General features: G+C 33.1%; 1 protein-coding gene across 1 annotated transcript; it reads left to right on the top strand.

Moving 5' to 3' along the window:
* Positions 1-3,815: 3,815 nt before the first annotated feature.
* Positions 3,816-13,996, top strand: LOC148271308 (uncharacterized). The gene is made up of 5 exons (XM_088241544.1): positions 3,816-3,924; positions 6,975-7,149; positions 8,445-8,629; positions 10,156-10,325; positions 13,754-13,996. The coding sequence occupies exons 2-5, from the start codon at positions 6,975-6,977 to the stop codon at positions 13,947-13,949; spliced, it is 726 nt and encodes a 241-aa protein (XP_088097670.1). The 5' UTR covers positions 3,816-3,924; the 3' UTR covers positions 13,950-13,996.
* Positions 13,997-17,372: the final 3,376 nt, after the last annotated feature.

Here is a 17,372-nt window from a genome sequence, read left to right as displayed (position 1 = left end):
TAGATTAAATTTTTTTAAAGCAGATTTTCCTGCCATTAACTCATTTATCCTTAGCAGTGATTGGAACTTTTTAAATCAAAATTTAAATGTAGACGATATAATTGCACAATTTTATCATATCCTTGATACTGCCATTGAGTCATCTGTGCCTAAAACTAAATTCATAGCAAGTCATTTTCCAAAATGGTTTAGTAAAAAACTTATTGAAGTTATACTACATAAAAAGATTGCTCATAGTAATTTTAAAAGGTCTCGAGACATTAAAGATTATGAAGAATTTTCGAAATTGAGAATTTTGTCTAAGCAGCTTTCTAAAACCTGTTATCAAGACTGTGTAAGTAAATTTGAAGTCGATGCTGCATCTAAGCCGCAACATATTTTTAAATTTTCCAAGATTCTTAACAGTAGGGAATCTGGAATTCCGTCCACAGTGTATTACAAACGCAAAATGGCAGACACACCACAGGAAGTTGCCAATTTATTTGCTGATTACTTTAGCAGTGTTTATAGTTCTACTTCTAATTCTAGGTTACACAGTATTGATAATACAGATTTAATTGATTTTAACGACTGTGTATTTACTGATTCTGATGTAAAAAAGGGGATTTGTGCCTTAGATCCAAAAAAAAGCGCTGGGCCAGACAATATCCCTACACTTCTTCTTATACAATGTTGTCCCTCTTTAACTGGTCCACTTACAAAAATTTTTAACTTGTCCTTGAAAACTGGAAACTTTCCCAAGAAATGGAAGATCTCATACTTAACTCCCATTTATAAAAAAGGAGATAAAACTGACGTCTCCAATTACCGACCCATTTGTATTCAGTCAGCCATTCCAAAGTTACTGGAATCTGTTTTGCTAACTAAGTTCACCAATGAAATTAGTAAAGTTATCACTCCGTTACAACATGGTTTCATAACTGGTAGATCAACTCTCACAAACCTTATGTTGCATCAGAATCGGTTGATCACATCAATGGAGAGACGTCATCAGACTGATACAATTTATACTGACTTTAGTAAAGCGTTCGACAAGGTTTCTCATACAATTTTAATACACAAACTTAGTTCATTGGGAATTACTGGTAATATCTTGGAATGGTTTAAAAGCTACCTGTCATCAAGGAAAATCTTAGTAAAAGTATTCGGTTATAACTCGTATCAGTTTGAGGCATCTAGTGGGGTACCCCAAGGCTCCCACCTGGGACCAGTACTGTTTTCTTTGTTTGTTAATGACATTGTGTCGATATTTGAGAAAGTAGACATTCTTCTCTTTGCCGACGACCTTAAAATTTCAAAAACTGTTACCTCTGATACCGATTGTGGAGTTCTTCAGTCTAATTTGGTAAGGCTGTACAACTGGTGCCAGAAAAATGAACTTTATTTAAATGTCGACAAGTGTTGTGTAATATCATTTACAAGAAGTAAAAAACCCATAATATTCGATTACAACATTAATAATATCAATCTGGGAAGAGTTACACAAATAAAGGATTTGGGGATAGTTTTTGACGAAAAATTGACATTTATTCCTCACATTGATACCATCACTAATAAGGCAATGAAATGTCTTGGATATTTGCAGCGAACCGTTAAGGATTTTAATTCCATCACTACCCTCAAAGTGCTATTTACTGCCTTGGTTAGAAGTAATTTAGAATTCAATTCAACAATTTGGTCACCTTATTACAATGTTCATATTTTAAAGTTAGAAAGAGTACAACGTAAATTCCTTAGATTCATCAATTACAAACTTAATATACCCGCTGAAAATATTGATTATGATAATTTATTATGTACACTAAATATGTCAACTCTATGTAAAAGAAGAATTATAAATGACTTATTAAATTTATATAAAATAGCGAATGGCGTATTGGACGTCCCGGAATTAACTAGTGTTATCAGCTTGAAAGTACCTCTTCGAAATACTCGGCAGCTAACGTTATTTTTTGAATCTCCTGGCAGTCACAATTATTATTACAATTCACCAATACCTAGACTACACCGGCTAGGTAACGAGTATGGTGAGGTTGATATATTTTGTCTGTCTTTATATAAATATAGGTTAAGTATTCAAAAGGTTATAAATTAATTTATGTAAAATTTCTTAATATTTTTCTTTTTTTACTATTTCTTTTTCTCATGTATCTCTTTAATAATGTATAAACTTATATGTATGTATATGTATGCGTGTATGTTTTCATATGTAAATTTTTTAAATATTTTTCTATGTACCATATACCTATGTTGGTACATTTCCTGATTTTTACTTATTATTGTATCTTTTAGCTTTTCTTATGTTATCTTTTATTTTTACCAAATTTACATACTTATGTTCCACTGCTGCACTTAAATGTAATTTCTAAAATATGTAAAAGCCCATTGGGCGTGTAAATCAATAAATAAATAAATAAATAAATAAATATTGTTTTGATTATTTTGCATATTGTTTTAATATGTAAATAAATATAGAGTCCCGACTTAACACGGAATTTTCTAACAAGTCGGGACATAAAAAGCATATAAGTGTGTCTATGTAAAATTGTGTATTTTGTGCATTAAATAAATAAATAAATAATAAAACTGACAAGAATCTAAGGAATATTGCTTTGATTTCTTCATTTAGTTGATCGTAATTTACTCATTTCTATGTTATGGTTTATTATACTCTTTTTTTTCTATGGTCAAAACATTCCTTACGAGGTGCGGGGGCTTTAAAGCGGAAACCGGAAATACTACACGTAGATATAAGGAGTGACGTCATTATTTACGATTTTAAAATGAATACTATTTTGAACATTTTTTAATTTTTTTTGCGTGCGTTTTTGATATATTTCATCCTATTCCAAAATTTTTGAATATTCACGTGTACACGAAAACATTTAAAAAATTTAATTCCGGGTTGGGCTGGAATTCCTCATTGGTAAAATAAACCAAAGTAGGGAACAAAATGCCGAACACTCCTCTAGTGGAACGGCAGGCCTGTTGACTGCTGCCAACAGGCCGGCTTCTCCTGAAGAGTTTTAAGTGGTTTTTCTTTCCACGTGAGCAAATGCTGAGATGTTTCTGATTGGCTCACTTTAATATATCCTTCCTGATCCCGATAGTTTAGATATATTTAAAGAAATTTAATTGCAGAAAAATCCAGTTTTGAAATATAAACCTTGTTTATTATAATCAAGGTAGATAATTAAGCAACTCTTATATTAAGAAAAAGGAAAAAAAATCGTAGCTGAAACGTTGGAACAAATCCAACACATGTATAACAACATATGGATAACAGTGACCTTGAAAACCTTCGCGCCTATTAGAGAAAAGTTTGTTTTCGTAAATTACCAAATTACAACAGGGAATGAGAATACCTTAAATAAGGCATTTATAGGGCTTATGACCTGTCAATGGCTTGTTTAAGTGGCCACTTTACACACTGTGTAACATCCACCATTTTGCTTGAACATCCATATTTCTTCAATTCTTCCATCTGTTGATTTTAGTGAAGTTAAAGAGCTGAAACCTTTATTGTTGTGAAGAGATCATTTGACGGAATTATTTCACGTTCTATGCAACGCCTGTAAATAACTAGACTTCCATATTCCCTTCTTTGAGGTATTCTCATTCCCTGTTGTAATTTGTTAATCTTAACGACTCCCAAGGGGGTGAGATCCAGTATTTTGTCTACGAACATTTGGACAAACTCAAATATTGTACGTAAATTACGCTCTTATTACGATAAATTTATTTGCATTGTACTTTAATTTATTTTGTATATTTTACAGCGAACGCACTACAACTAATTTAAATCTATGTGCTTCATTCAGAGATCAAATAATTCAATTGCTTAGTTAAGAGTAAAATGCCGTCATCAAGTTAGTTGTTTTATAAATCTGCTCCAAACGACGGCATAAAGTGAAAAACTTCAAGGTAAATAAAACAATTTTGCGCGTGTTACTGTAAAACTCCTTTTATCCGAACTACAGTCGTCTGGGTTGCCAAGTATCCCGATCGTTAACAGAGAGTAAAAAATAAATTTGAAGTTTTTAATTTTAATTTCACGCGAAAGTACAGTGGTTTTATTCATATTTAAACATACAACTTTTTATTTATTCATATTTTTTTCCATTATTTATCTATTTATTTAGACATTAACGGTTCAAAGAACCTTTCACAAAAGAATTATAATTTACATAAATAATCACAGCAGTGCACAATAATCATGTAGTACATAGTATGAAATAATAGAATAATTAAAACTAAACAATCTAGTAAACATATAATACTAAAAATTAAAAAGAAACATAACAATTCTAAATAAAGATAGCAATAACCAAAAGAAAATCTTACGTACTAAATATAAATATAACACAGTAAAGTTGAGAATAACTAGCTAATAATAATAAAAAAAATAATACAACATTAGCCCTGATTAAACTTCTTAGATTTTCACGGCCGTTAAGATGCACAATAAGTTTTTCTGGGTTATTATGCCGTGTGTCGTTCGTACTCTCTACCGACGTTTCGGATCGCGTTACAGCGTCCATCATCAGGGTTGATGTTGATCATCAACCTCACATCAACCCTGATGATGGACGCTGTAACGCGATCCGAAACGTCGGTAGAGAGTACGAACGACACACGGCATAATAACCCAGAAAAACTTATTGAACATTAGCCCTTAAATAATAAAAGTTTTTTGAGCAATAAAACAAAAATAAAAAATGAAAAAAGTTAAATTACTAAATAATAATACCTCTATTTAGTGTAAACTATGATAAATAATCTGACCTCACTGGGGTCACCCGTGCCGAGGACGCGAGGACTCTTAACAATAATTTTATTATTTATAAATATTTTTAAATTTGAGAATAAACAAAGAAGACTAATTTAATAAACAGATATAGGAGTAATTAACAAAATATTCAGACAATTTTAAACACTTCGTATTTATGTTTATAATTAATTTATGTAAATCTATATTATTTATATTACAAAACGCACAATGAAAGAATAAAAACATAACATGAGCTATACATTTGAGGAGCAGTTGATTTAATATTGGTTTGGGCGAATGAGACAATCCATTTTACTTCTACCTAGCTCCACTATCCATTTTTTATAGCCTTTTTGAACATTTTCTCGTTACTAATTGTTTTAATAGTAAGTGAAAGATTTTAATTGAATAATACTCAAAATCCCTTTGCCCGAAAGTGGTATTAGTTTGTATTAGTTTAAGTGGTCTTTGTGTTGAGGATCTAGTGATTATATTATTTGTATGTGATGTAGGGGTTATGGCTTTCATTTGAGTAAGAATAGTTTTTGAATTTGTAAGTGAGTATTGTTTTAGCGTGAAAATGCGCCATAGTTGCTTAGGTAGAAATATCTTCAGTAATAAGTTAATATTTAGAGTATTTATTTTGATAATTCTTTTATTAAATTTACGAAAGTTAAATGTAAATCACGCGCACGCACGTATGTTAATTCTGGTGTAAAAAAACGGTATTTACATAAAATATTCAAGAATTAAGGAATTGAAAGTTCACAAAAACAACATGCTTTATATTTGCATACCTAAGGATAAATATTGATTAATTAATTCTGTTACGTCTATCACATACACACTTATTTATGTAAAACAAAAATAATTATCATCAGCATTCCCTTATCTGAACATATTCAAGTTCATAGGGCACTGCAATTGTAGCGCAACTCGATCTTGTTTGCTATCGTCAAAGTAAAATAATCTTAACAATGTTTTAAGCATGTCCAAACAAAAAAAATATATAATTACTACCTCAAGACAAGATCATAGAATTTTATTCTATTCTATTCTGTTATGTTCTGTTATGTTATGTTCTGTTCTGTTCTGTCCTGTTCTATTTCATTCTATTTTATTATATTTCATTCTTTTTCATTCTTTCTTATTCTTTTTTATTCTATTTTATTATATTTCATTATATTTCATTATATTTCATTCTATTTCATTCCATTTCATTCCATTTCATTCCATTTCATTCCATTTCCTTCCATTTCATTCCATTTCATTCCATTTCATTCCATTTCATTCCGTTTCATTCCGTTTCATTCCGTTTGATTTAGTTTCATTTCGTTTCGTTTCGTTTCGTTTCGTTTCGTTTAGTTTCGTTTCATTTCGTTTCATTTCGTTTCATTTCGTTTCATTTTATTTCGTTTTATTTCATTTTATTTCATTTTATTTCATTTTATTTTATTTTATCTTATTTTCAAACAATGACAGATATCCACAGAAATACATGAAATACTTGTACAATACATGCTAGTGTGTTTGTGTGAGCGTAAGTGTGTGAGAGGGTGGGTGAGTAGGTGTTATAATTAAAACGAGGGTGGACATGTGTGTAAGTATTATTCCACAAGTGTCAAAAACATATAAAATATAAGGAATTAGAGATAAAATTAGATTTTATTATAGACATAAGAAGAAAAAGTGTGTAAAACACGCATTTTAAATGTTAATTTGTTACAATCAAACAGATCAATAAGGGGAAAGTTCAAATTGTACTGAAGAGAAGTATAAGTGGAGAGTTCTGGGCATAGTTTGTACGAACTGTTGACACATGAAATAGAGAGCTAGACGTGTGATGGATGCGGTAGCCAGGGACATTTAATGATAACTCCGACATAAGAGCCGGACTATCAAGGCGTCCACTAAGTATGTCATGAAGGACCCCTATGTCTAATAGTAGACGGCGATCTTCTAAACTAAGCAAGTGGTGCTTTTTGCTTTTTTAAATTATTGTTTAAATCTAGAAAAAGTCCAGATCTTGTCTCGAGTTTATAATACGACACGATTGGGACATTGCATGCACATGCAAGCTATAGTTTCTGCTGTGCTGATCAAGGAACAGCACATTTCTAATTTTGTATTTTTGGACAATAAGCCAAGGTAAACAAAAAAAATTTCATCTGCATAAAAAACGTTTATTTTTGGTTCAATGTAGATGGTATGGAAGCGGTCTATCAAAGAAGATGAATACCCTTTGGTATACAGAAGGTTTACAGGACCAAGCGGATTAAAGTATCGCATCCAGGATGTATGCCCTGATTTTTCAGCTGACGTCGTGGAATTCATGGCAGACGACTTTTTAGAAAACGAGCCGATGTGTCGAGGAGTGTGTAAGTGTAAAATATTTATTATTATGTTACCACTAAGATTGATTATTACATAGAAAACGTAGGAATACCGCAAGGACAGATTTTTGGACGCTCATTATTTAAAATATTAATTATTTTTGTAGGACCTATCATCTGACCTACTGTCGTCTTAGGGTTTATTTATTTATTTACGGATATTATCCATTTTTACAATTGATAGGGTATTAATATTACAATACAAGAATAGTTTAAAACATCAAAAAAGAGGAAGTGAAGCATTGACAAACATAAAGAACATCAAGACAAGACTCGGACTATTTATTTAGTGCTCGTTTAAGTCGTTGTAAAAAGTCCAGAAGCTTAATACAGAATGTTTATCATGTATTTCTTGAAAGTATACAACAAAATATCCGAAATACTGATTATCTAGCGCGGATGTCAAATTGCTGACAGTCAGGGAAATACAAGATGACCTCAATTCTCACTTGAAAAAAAAAAGAACGAATTAGACGAATTAATTTCTTTGACTTTCACAGCCGCAGATGCAGATCTTTTATGTTATTATACCGAAGCATCCCGAATGGACGCGTTATCTATTCGGGAAGCTTCGGTATCACTCGCAAATACGCCTCGCATTCGGGATTTTCCAGAATATCGTTATTAATTAGCGCTGTTTTATTTTGTAACGCCGGCCTCGTGGTGTAATGGTCAGCGCGTTTGCCTACCATGCAAGAGGTCTTGGGCTCGATTCCCGACATGGTGGATATAAAATATTTATTCAAAGGGGTTTTCACACTAAAATATTTCATGGTCCCTAGACTGGTACCCGAAGCGTGAAAACTGATCATCTCGCCTTCGTGTAACCAAAAAATATCAAGATACGCTGCAATTGGTATACTTATGCAGTGCCCTATGCACCATTAGCTGCGGAAAGGGAATGATGATGGTGAACGTCACAAAATCGCCCATGAGAATTGCCTGCTGAGGTTACTCAATATGAACATTCTCGTCTTCATTACTGCATCTCAGGTACGTCACAAATGTCCTGTAAAAGAATTAGATTTGTTTGGGTTATTACTAGAGTGGATAACGCGTCAACTATCTCCATCCGACACGCCTGCTATTTACGAAGCCACTTCGGATGGATTACGGAAAATTCCGAACGGGGTCGGGTATTAGCGGATCTGTTAGGCTCGAGTTACCTCTCCAAAACGGCAAAACAAAAAGTGGATGACCGCATTGATAAATATTATAATGATAGTTTAGGTTGGAGAATAGAGAATTTCTGACTTTTATTTATATTTTTTCAATTTCAGCAATGAAATCAGATGAAAATGCTGTTAAAGATATTAATGCACTGTGGACAAAAGCTTTGACACATAGATTAGGTCTCGTGTGCTTACTGGAGACCAGTGAAGGCGACGTTTGTATACTAAATGGCAAGCCTGTCATTGTTGGGGCAAATGTAACGACATTGGCTAGTGTAGACGACAAAGAATCGGTAAGGAACTTTTGCTGATAAATATTGCATTTGAAGGGTTTAACTGTTGTGTGGCTTTGATGTCACACTAGTCGACATATGACATAAGACTTTATATATCTCTCTTATTTTAATTAATGAATTCGTATTTTTTGTAATATTCAAATTGACATTCTCACACCGGATTCGGAAAGTAAAATTGGTATAACTATGCTAAATGTTAATACAAAAAAATGTTTTTCGTTGCTACGCGAAGAATGAATGTCCACTAATTCAGCAACACATCTATACAGATACCTTATACAAGAGAGAGCACAAAGATAGAAGTCATAACAAGGAAGACAGAGACGCTGTTCTGCGGTGAGTGTTGTCTAAAACAAATTCAGTCTTCAGTCGGTTGATGCCGTTGGGGGGGACGCACGCGCGTAACATGAGCGGAGTATTTTTAATTTATTTTGCTATAACAGGACTAAAGTATATGTTTATTTGCATAAATAATGAAAAAGGAATTATTAAACAGTATGTCTCCATGTTTTTTTTTTTTTCAAAATGTCTGAACTTTAGAATATTCCGTCTTTTACTAGTGGTAACACGATGTTACATCACCGCACGCAAAGGGATTATTTACCACAGTCTTCTAAGAGTTAAATAGATCATGATTCAATTCGTCCATTATTGTTAAATTAAGTCTCATAATATTTTTATTTTTTTAATATATATTTGGACCCCTGTATTTAGTAGCCTTACGTGTCATGTACAAGGCTATGGTACTCGGAAAAAAATCGTTTTTGTTTGTCTTGGAAATGGGATGTTCCATCACTGATTTTGGTTCATTACCTTTATGAGTCCAATCACCATTGTTGCAAAGTTCAAGAACAATGGCGCGTGATAACTACTTTTAACTACAGTGTGGATATCTGTTAAGGATATTCCATCTTTCCTGCATTCTGCTTCAAGATTATGGCGTTGTAAACTGAAAAATGGGCACTGAAATAACAGATGTTCGATACTCTGTGAAGAAATATCATCGCATGGACAATAGTCATCATTCCTAAATTTAAACCTATATGGATAATTTCTCATAGCTCCGTGTCCGGTGCCAATTTAGGTCGTTTCAAAAGTACTTTGGTGATGATGACGGAAGTTTGCCGCATCAGCCAGCGTTGGGTTTAGTGATTTTACCTGTAGAAGAAGCGCGGTAATGATCCTCCCAACGCTGCTGCGTATTTGTTTTATACAGCGTTTAGCAAAGCTAAGGGGAAATTCCGAGAAGAAAGGTGCCGTTCTTTTACAAGTTGCGGATCTTGCTCGTTCTTTCGCTCTCTCATTTCCTACGATACCAGCGTGTCCTCTTATCCAGCATATTTGAATGATCATCCCTCGTAATCATTTGCACTAGCGTTTTGATGTTCTCATGTCTACATCTATTACTTTTTTGATCAGTTCCAGTTCAATATCTTTAACTGTGTTGGCTCTAATGAAATAATTAAATTTTAATAAAACACATTTTGATTTGTAATTATTTTAACATGTAGTTACAATTTCAGGAAAAATTTAAATCGAAATTGCAATTTTTGCTGGATGGTTTGAGCATCATTACTAAACAAGCAGATATTTTCAAACATTATGGTGTTGAAGAATACTTAACAGCGTATGGTCTGTCAGTTCACAAGGATTATCGCAGACAAAACATTGGGATCGAACTGTTGAAAGCAAGGTATGAATATTTATCCATTTCTTCAGCACCAATTGATTCTTATTTTTTGTCCAGAGGATGACCACGTATCTGACTATCAAAGTCAGATGTGAAATGGGTCAAAATTATGCAGCGGAGAGATCACTTCCCTAGGCACTCTCCTATCGTGAACACATTGATAATATTTTAAAGAAATAAAAATAAGACATTTTTTAAAAGCGTCATTGACACATTTCTTGACATGCAGTTAGAAGAGAAGATCCCAACAGAATACTCGTACGAGGTTTTAATACCAAAAACACATACGACTTTTGCTCAGATCCATTTCTCTTTTGTGGCCCCAAGAGTGTTCAATGTCCTGGATGAACATATTAAGTTCTCCAAAACGAAAACCATTTTCAGGAGAAGTGTAAGTGTAAGTTTGGATTTTGTCTAAGGGAAGAGACCATTGCAGGAGACTGCTGCGAGATATTGCATAGATTTATATATTATTAAGGGTGCTGTCCAGATGTTTATTGAAATATGTGTTTATTTATTAATTTTTTTATGTGCATGCATCCACTTTCCATTATGTTGTATCCCAACTCAACACAGGCCTCTTGGCCTCATAGAGTTAGGGATACGTTATTAAAATGAAATTTACATGAATAAAAAAATATTAAAATCTAAAATGAATCTCACAAGTTTGACCTCATCTAGAATACGCTTCTCCTATTTGGCCTCCATTCTACAGGACTCATATTGACCATATCGAGTCTGTCCAACACCGTTTTCTAAGAAATGCAGCATGGTTGCTCGGATCGCAAACGGGTAATTTTTCCTATTTTGAAATGGAACAATCTCCTAACACTTTGTATCCCGGAGCCGTGTAAACACGTGATTATATAACCACGCGTTGTGTCCCGGTCCCGTGTTTTCACGTAGTTTACCAGCTGTCTAAAAAAGTGCATTTTATTGACATCTAGTGACTTTTATTAGTACTTTTTTGCTGCTGGTAAACTACGTGAAAACACGGGACCGGGACACAACGCATGGTTATTATAATCACGTAGGAGGCATATTATAGAAGAGGGCGAACAGTCGAGCAATAAAGAGTTTTGATAGTACAGTGTACAGACATTAGTAAAATCTGTGGATATTCTGTTAATGAAGCCAAGTAATTTCAGTGATTCATTGACTGTATTATCTACATGCTCGTTGTATGTCAGTTTATAGTCCAAAACAACTCCTAAATCTCTGATGGACTTAACACTTTGTATCCCGGAGCCGTGTAAACACGTGATTATATAACCATGCGTTGTGTCCCGGTCCTGTGTTTTCACGTAACTTACCAGCTGTCTAAAAAAGTGCATTTTATTGACATCTAGTGACTTTTATTAGTACTTTTTTGCTGCTGGTAAACTACGTGAAAACACGCGACCGGGACACAACGGATGGTTGTTATAATCACGTGTTTACACGGATCCGGGATACCAAGCACAAAAAAGGAGTGGGGCCCTTTATATGTGCGAACATTGCAATGCGCAATGTGGCTCTCCATAAAGGCCAATGTTGGCAAAACTATCATACAAAAATAACTTATTTAATTATATCAAATATGTCTGAGAAATTTTAATTGATTTAAACCAGTATTTTCATAATTATGACACTTTGAAACCCTTCACAGAGCATGATATTTCACAAAAATTGGCCGGGCACGGGGTAAATTCTATGTGTATTTGGCCGGTACTCAAGGTGACTTCATTGGAGAAACGCAGAACTGAGATGGACCTTATATGCATTTTCAAAATACTCGATGCTATAAGTGATGTCCTATCTCTAACAACAACTAACACTGTATTCCTCCACTGTAATACTGGGAAATTAGAAAAAGGTGATTGTGCTGACCACGTGTATTTGATTGATCACAAACTGACAATACTGCAGTGAGGGGTACAATGAAAGTTTTTAAAGTTTATTTGTTTCGTTATTTTCGCGGTTTGATTGTAAAGATTGTAAAGAAATATTAAATTTTCGCTTAATTAGTTTTAAAAAATAAATAAATTGATATTGATATGCGAAACTGAAGAAAGACTCAAGTCTTTATGAACAGTTTCGGGAAAGGGGTGGATGCTTTCATTGTCCTATCTCTGTTGCATTCTTTTCATGTTCCCAACCGCGTCACCAGAAGTCAAAATCTGATATTTTCAAACCTTCTGAGAGCAATTTTTGTTTTTATGCCCCAATGTTCAGAATGTCTAGATCAGTCAATTCCTCACACAAATTTGAATTCTATTCATGGATCTTCCGGCTTTTTGTAGATCTCTTCGCCATTAACACAGTGTGGGAAGAAAATAGATTGGCATGGGTCAGCTCGAAGTCTTATATGTCAATTGTGTTTATGAATATATTGTACACCATCATTTTATTTTCATTTTTTGTCTTTGTACTTTGTACTCAATACTTAAAAAACACCTCAATAAAATAGTTCTTACAGCCCGTGTGACGAGTGATATGTGATGTTATTTTATCGTCTTTTTATTTAAACGATTGTGTTATTATATATAATATCACCTCATACCAGCACTTTAGCTGATTGGGAATATTTCGTACAAATAAAATATGTAATATAATGCAACATGTAAAGTTAAAAAACCTTGTATTTTGTCATAAATAAATAAATAAAAAACAGTAAAACAAGTATAACACTTTGTATATTTTTATAATTTAGAAAAGAAGTGATTCAAAAGTAATGATTTTAATTTGTATGAAGATAAATAATTCAAAGTTTCCATGTTTCCATTTTCCATTATCCAGGAACAGTTTAATTTTTTGTGAAACTGTTTCGGAAGAATAACTGTTTCAAAATTCATACATCTTTTTTCATTTATTACAACGTTTCTTAACTGGCAGTGCACAACGGAGTTTTAGTCCCAACACTTATGTATGGAAGTGAAACATGGAACTGGCAGAGGAAGGATGAAAGCCGAGTGAACGCGGTTGAAATGCGATCTCTTAGACGAATGTGTGGGAAATCAATGTATGACAGGGTTACGAATGATGAAATCAGGCGAGAGTGTAAATCTGAGACAAGTATAATTGATAAGATTAAGAAAGAGTCTCTGAGATGGTTTGGTCACGTAGAACGAATGGACGACGAGAGAATGGTAAAAGAAGTATATATGGCAAAAATGAACGGCAACGTTAGACGAGGACGACCAAGGAAGACGTGGCATGATCAGATAAACCAAAATCTTAAGTCTGGTCATGTCAAAAGCAGACAGAACCGAAGGGCATGTATGACAAGATGTATGAATGTGGAAGAGGCTAGGAGTGTATGCCAGGATAGACGTGTGTGGCGGTCCATTCTCTCTGCCTACCCCTACGGGGAAATGGCGTGATGGTAGTAGTAGTAGTAGTAGTTCTTAACTGAACAAAGCACTATGAATCTTCGTTTGACTTTTTTTCAGGATCCCGCTGTGCAAAGCTGTCGGACTGAAAGTAACAGGGACGGTGTTCACCGCAAAAGCTTCACAAATCCTGGCCATGAGAAGCGGCTTCGAAGTGCTGTGCGTAATTACGTACAAGGACTACAGAGATGTCCATGGGGTCGACTTTGGCTACACGGGCCCTGAAACTGTTGAATATATGGCATTGAAAATATAATAAATCTGATATTCTAAAATAAATCAAACGAACGATCAAACCAACGATCCGCATTGTTTAATTTTTTACAACCTAAACGCTTAATCTAGACGCTTTTTTGTTGTTTGATTGTTTCATAAACCTAGCCGATAAAGCTAGGGTTTCCTAGGACAGCGGTGCCCGTATCTTAACGGCCGTAGTGAACGGTGATGCGGTGGACAGCCGTCGTAGTGGTGACTAGAGAGTGGTTTTATTTTTTAACGGTGTTATCAACACCATTTTTATAGGAAACCACTCTCTAGTCACCGTTACGACGGCTGTCAACCGCATTAATGTTCACTACGGCCGTTAAAATACGGGCACCGCTGTCCTAGGAAACCCGAGCTTTACAGGCCATAAGAGATGGGTAGACTTTTTGTTTCAAGATTATGGACATTCGAGCGTTTACAGGGCTTATGACCTGTCATAGGTTGGGTTCAAGTGGCCACTTTTATGTAGATACTACAACATTCCCCATTCCGCTTATTAAGTAGCTGTTGTACGGCTTGTTGTAGTATCTACATAAAAGTGGCCACTTGAACCCAACCTATGACAGGTCATAAGCCCTGTAAACGCTCGAATATCCATAATCTTGAAACAAAAATTCTACCCATCTCTGTAGTGATATAAATAAAAATATACCTACTCCCCCTTGGGATAAAACCCAGAATTGTGTGTGTATAAATATGTAAATATATATACACATACCAAAAATAATATTGTGGCCATAAGCCCTGTAAACGCCTAGACTTCCATATTACCTTCTGACAATTTTTCCCTCTCTGTTGCAAATAATTGGAATGTTTCGAACCTCCTCAATAAAGTGTCAGTAAAAAAACTTCTCTTTTTTTATTAAAATTATTTATTGACAATTCTTGTTGGTGATTATGATAAAATTATAAATGAACTTATCAATTAAACTTCTTGGTTTAGTTTTACTTTTTATTATTTTGACCAACGAGCGCTTTCGCCTAAGTAGACATCTTCAAGACTGGTGAATCGTTTACAACATTTACAGTTTTTTAACTATTCTCAAAATATTTTGGAGATAAGATCTAAGTATTTTAACAGGGGACAGAAACATAAGTATTTTTTTTATTCGTAAATTTCATAAAAAAAGTACAAGTTTTTTGTAAAATTCTAAACATAATTACTTTTACACATCTAGTAAATGTTATCACTGTAACTCTCCAAAAAAAGAGACTAACTCTTGTGCTTGGAGTTTATATAATTTTAATACGAGTATATGAAAAGAAAAATAAAAACATAAGATATATAAAGAATAAACATAAAACAATAATACATTCATACTAATTAAAATTTAATGTTGTTTTTACACGAGTTCAAAAAATTTCTTTAGATTAACTTTAAATTATTATTTAATTTTTTTTTATAAAAAAAAGAAATATTTGCGTTCTTATGATTTACCCAAATATTTAATTTTGAGGGCCATTTTCAACGAGTTGTAAATAACTCACTATTAGAAAATGGAATCGAGTTGGGGTAGAGTGGGATTCGAACCACGGACTTTTGGTCCGTGAGTCCGAGACACTAGCCGCAGGACCACAACCCGATTTATCGATATATTATTTACAACTAGTTTGCTAAACAGTTCATTTTTTAGAGTTTTTGGACCACAGGTGTTCTTAAAACCCTGTCACATCCGAAACTTCGATGATCAGTATAGGCAAGAAGACATAATGGCACATTTAAAAAAATATTTAGAACAAAGAATTTTTTTTTTAATAAAAAAAAACAAATGGTTGCTTACTTCCGCAGGGGAGAAGTGAGGGGAGCGCGGCGCAGTGTCAGACTTCCCCCTTCCTCCTCCTCGTTTCACCCCTGCAGAAGTAAGCAACCGATTCCTTTTTTTGATATTTTATTTTTTTAAGTTTTATTCGTTCTAAAAAAATATTCTAATGTGCCAATATGTCTTCTTGCTCATACTGATCATCGTGGTTTCGGATGTGACAGGGTTTAAAGAACACTCTGTATAATGATGTAAAAAAAATATAAAAATTAATATTTTCAACTTATAAATAAAATCAAGAAAAGAAACGAAAAAAGAAAGAAAAAAGCATTAATAAAGAAGTTTTAATAATTTTGAACAATACTACATGGTATAAAAATATATAAAAAGTTATCTAGAACTATTAGGTATTGTTATATGTTTCAATAATTTGTCCCACTGTTTCATTGAAATAATGCGTATTGTATCTCTTTCAGAGTATTTTTTTAATGTAGGTACCTACACTTATGATAATATTTAGTTTTATATAAATTATCCTTACACTGCAAAACATTCATCAGTCTGAAGATGCCCATTAGAGAGTGAAAGCGCTAATTGGTCAAACAAATAAGTGGAAGTGTACCAAGTATTTTTAATTAATAACTTATTTGTAAATATAACAATAAACTAAACCATTTTGTTTGGCTGTCATTCCGATAGGTGTCACTAGTAGTCTGAATAATATTTATTTTCTTTATTAGTGTTTTTTTTTTCTTTTTTCATTTCTGTTCTTGAATTAATTTATAAGTACAAAATATTTATCTTCATCATTATATATTTTAATACATAAATATATACTATTTACCTAAGTATTAGTTTTAAATAATATATATTTCATCTATATTTTTTTAATGTTATTTAAAATTGTTTTCTTAGTTTTTTTTTAACTGGTTCAAAGTATTTCTTATACCAAATTATATTTTTTTAATCGATAATTCTATAACTGGTAATATTTTATTATTTTAAATAGTTTATCTTTTATAGAATTTCTTGATATTTTAATTAATAAAAATGCTCTGTATTACATATAATTATGCTTACATTTATGTATATTTAATTGTATTTGTAACTAATGTGTAAAAGGCACTAAGTGCCGTTTATTTCAATAAAATAAAAATAAATAAAATTTTAATCGTCATAATATGATGTGACGTGTCCACAAAGAGCCTCCATGCATGCTATCGGCTGCCAGCTCCTGTGTGTCCTCCCAACTCATGTTCACGTTCCGTGGTTCTGAAACGGACGTCCAGCAGCTCAATCACAAATAACTATCGATGTGCTAATAAGCGACGCGATAATAATTTTTCACATGTTTTTTGTCGTATTCGCGATCACAATGCAACATCCGTGAACACCTAACGTTCAATGTCAAAATATTTACGTTTTGCGACGTATAATCCTGCTGCGCAATCACATATTAGAATTTCACCGGTATAAATACGAAAAAAAATCCTAAACTACTATTTTTGTTTATTTATTTTTTATTTATCATGCATTTCATTGCATTTGCGTGTTCTCCACTGCAATATATGTATGTTTTATTATGTATTCCTATATACATTCTACTAATATATAATGATGATTTTATTTATTTTTATTTTTCTTAATTTCTTTTT

Source organism: Micrasema longulum, unplaced genomic scaffold (genome assembly GCF_059751315.1).
Source record: "Micrasema longulum isolate JH-2025_06_02 unplaced genomic scaffold, ASM5975131v1 h1tg002944l, whole genome shotgun sequence".
NCBI classification, from domain to species: domain Eukaryota; kingdom Metazoa; phylum Arthropoda; class Insecta; order Trichoptera; family Brachycentridae; genus Micrasema; species Micrasema longulum.
This window is presented reverse-complemented; position numbering and strand designations above follow the sequence as displayed.

Coding starts and splice junctions, on each gene's coding strand:
- LOC148271308 (XM_088241544.1), top strand. CDS start 6,975: ATGGTATGGAAGCGGTCTATCAAAGAAGATGAATACCCTTTGGTATAC. Junction 8,630..10,155: donor GTGTAGACGACAAAGAATCG/GTAAGGAACTTT, acceptor TTACAATTTCAG/GAAAAATTTAAATCGAAATT. Junction 10,326..13,753: donor ATCGAACTGTTGAAAGCAAG/GTATGAATATTT, acceptor ACTTTTTTTCAG/GATCCCGCTGTGCAAAGCTG.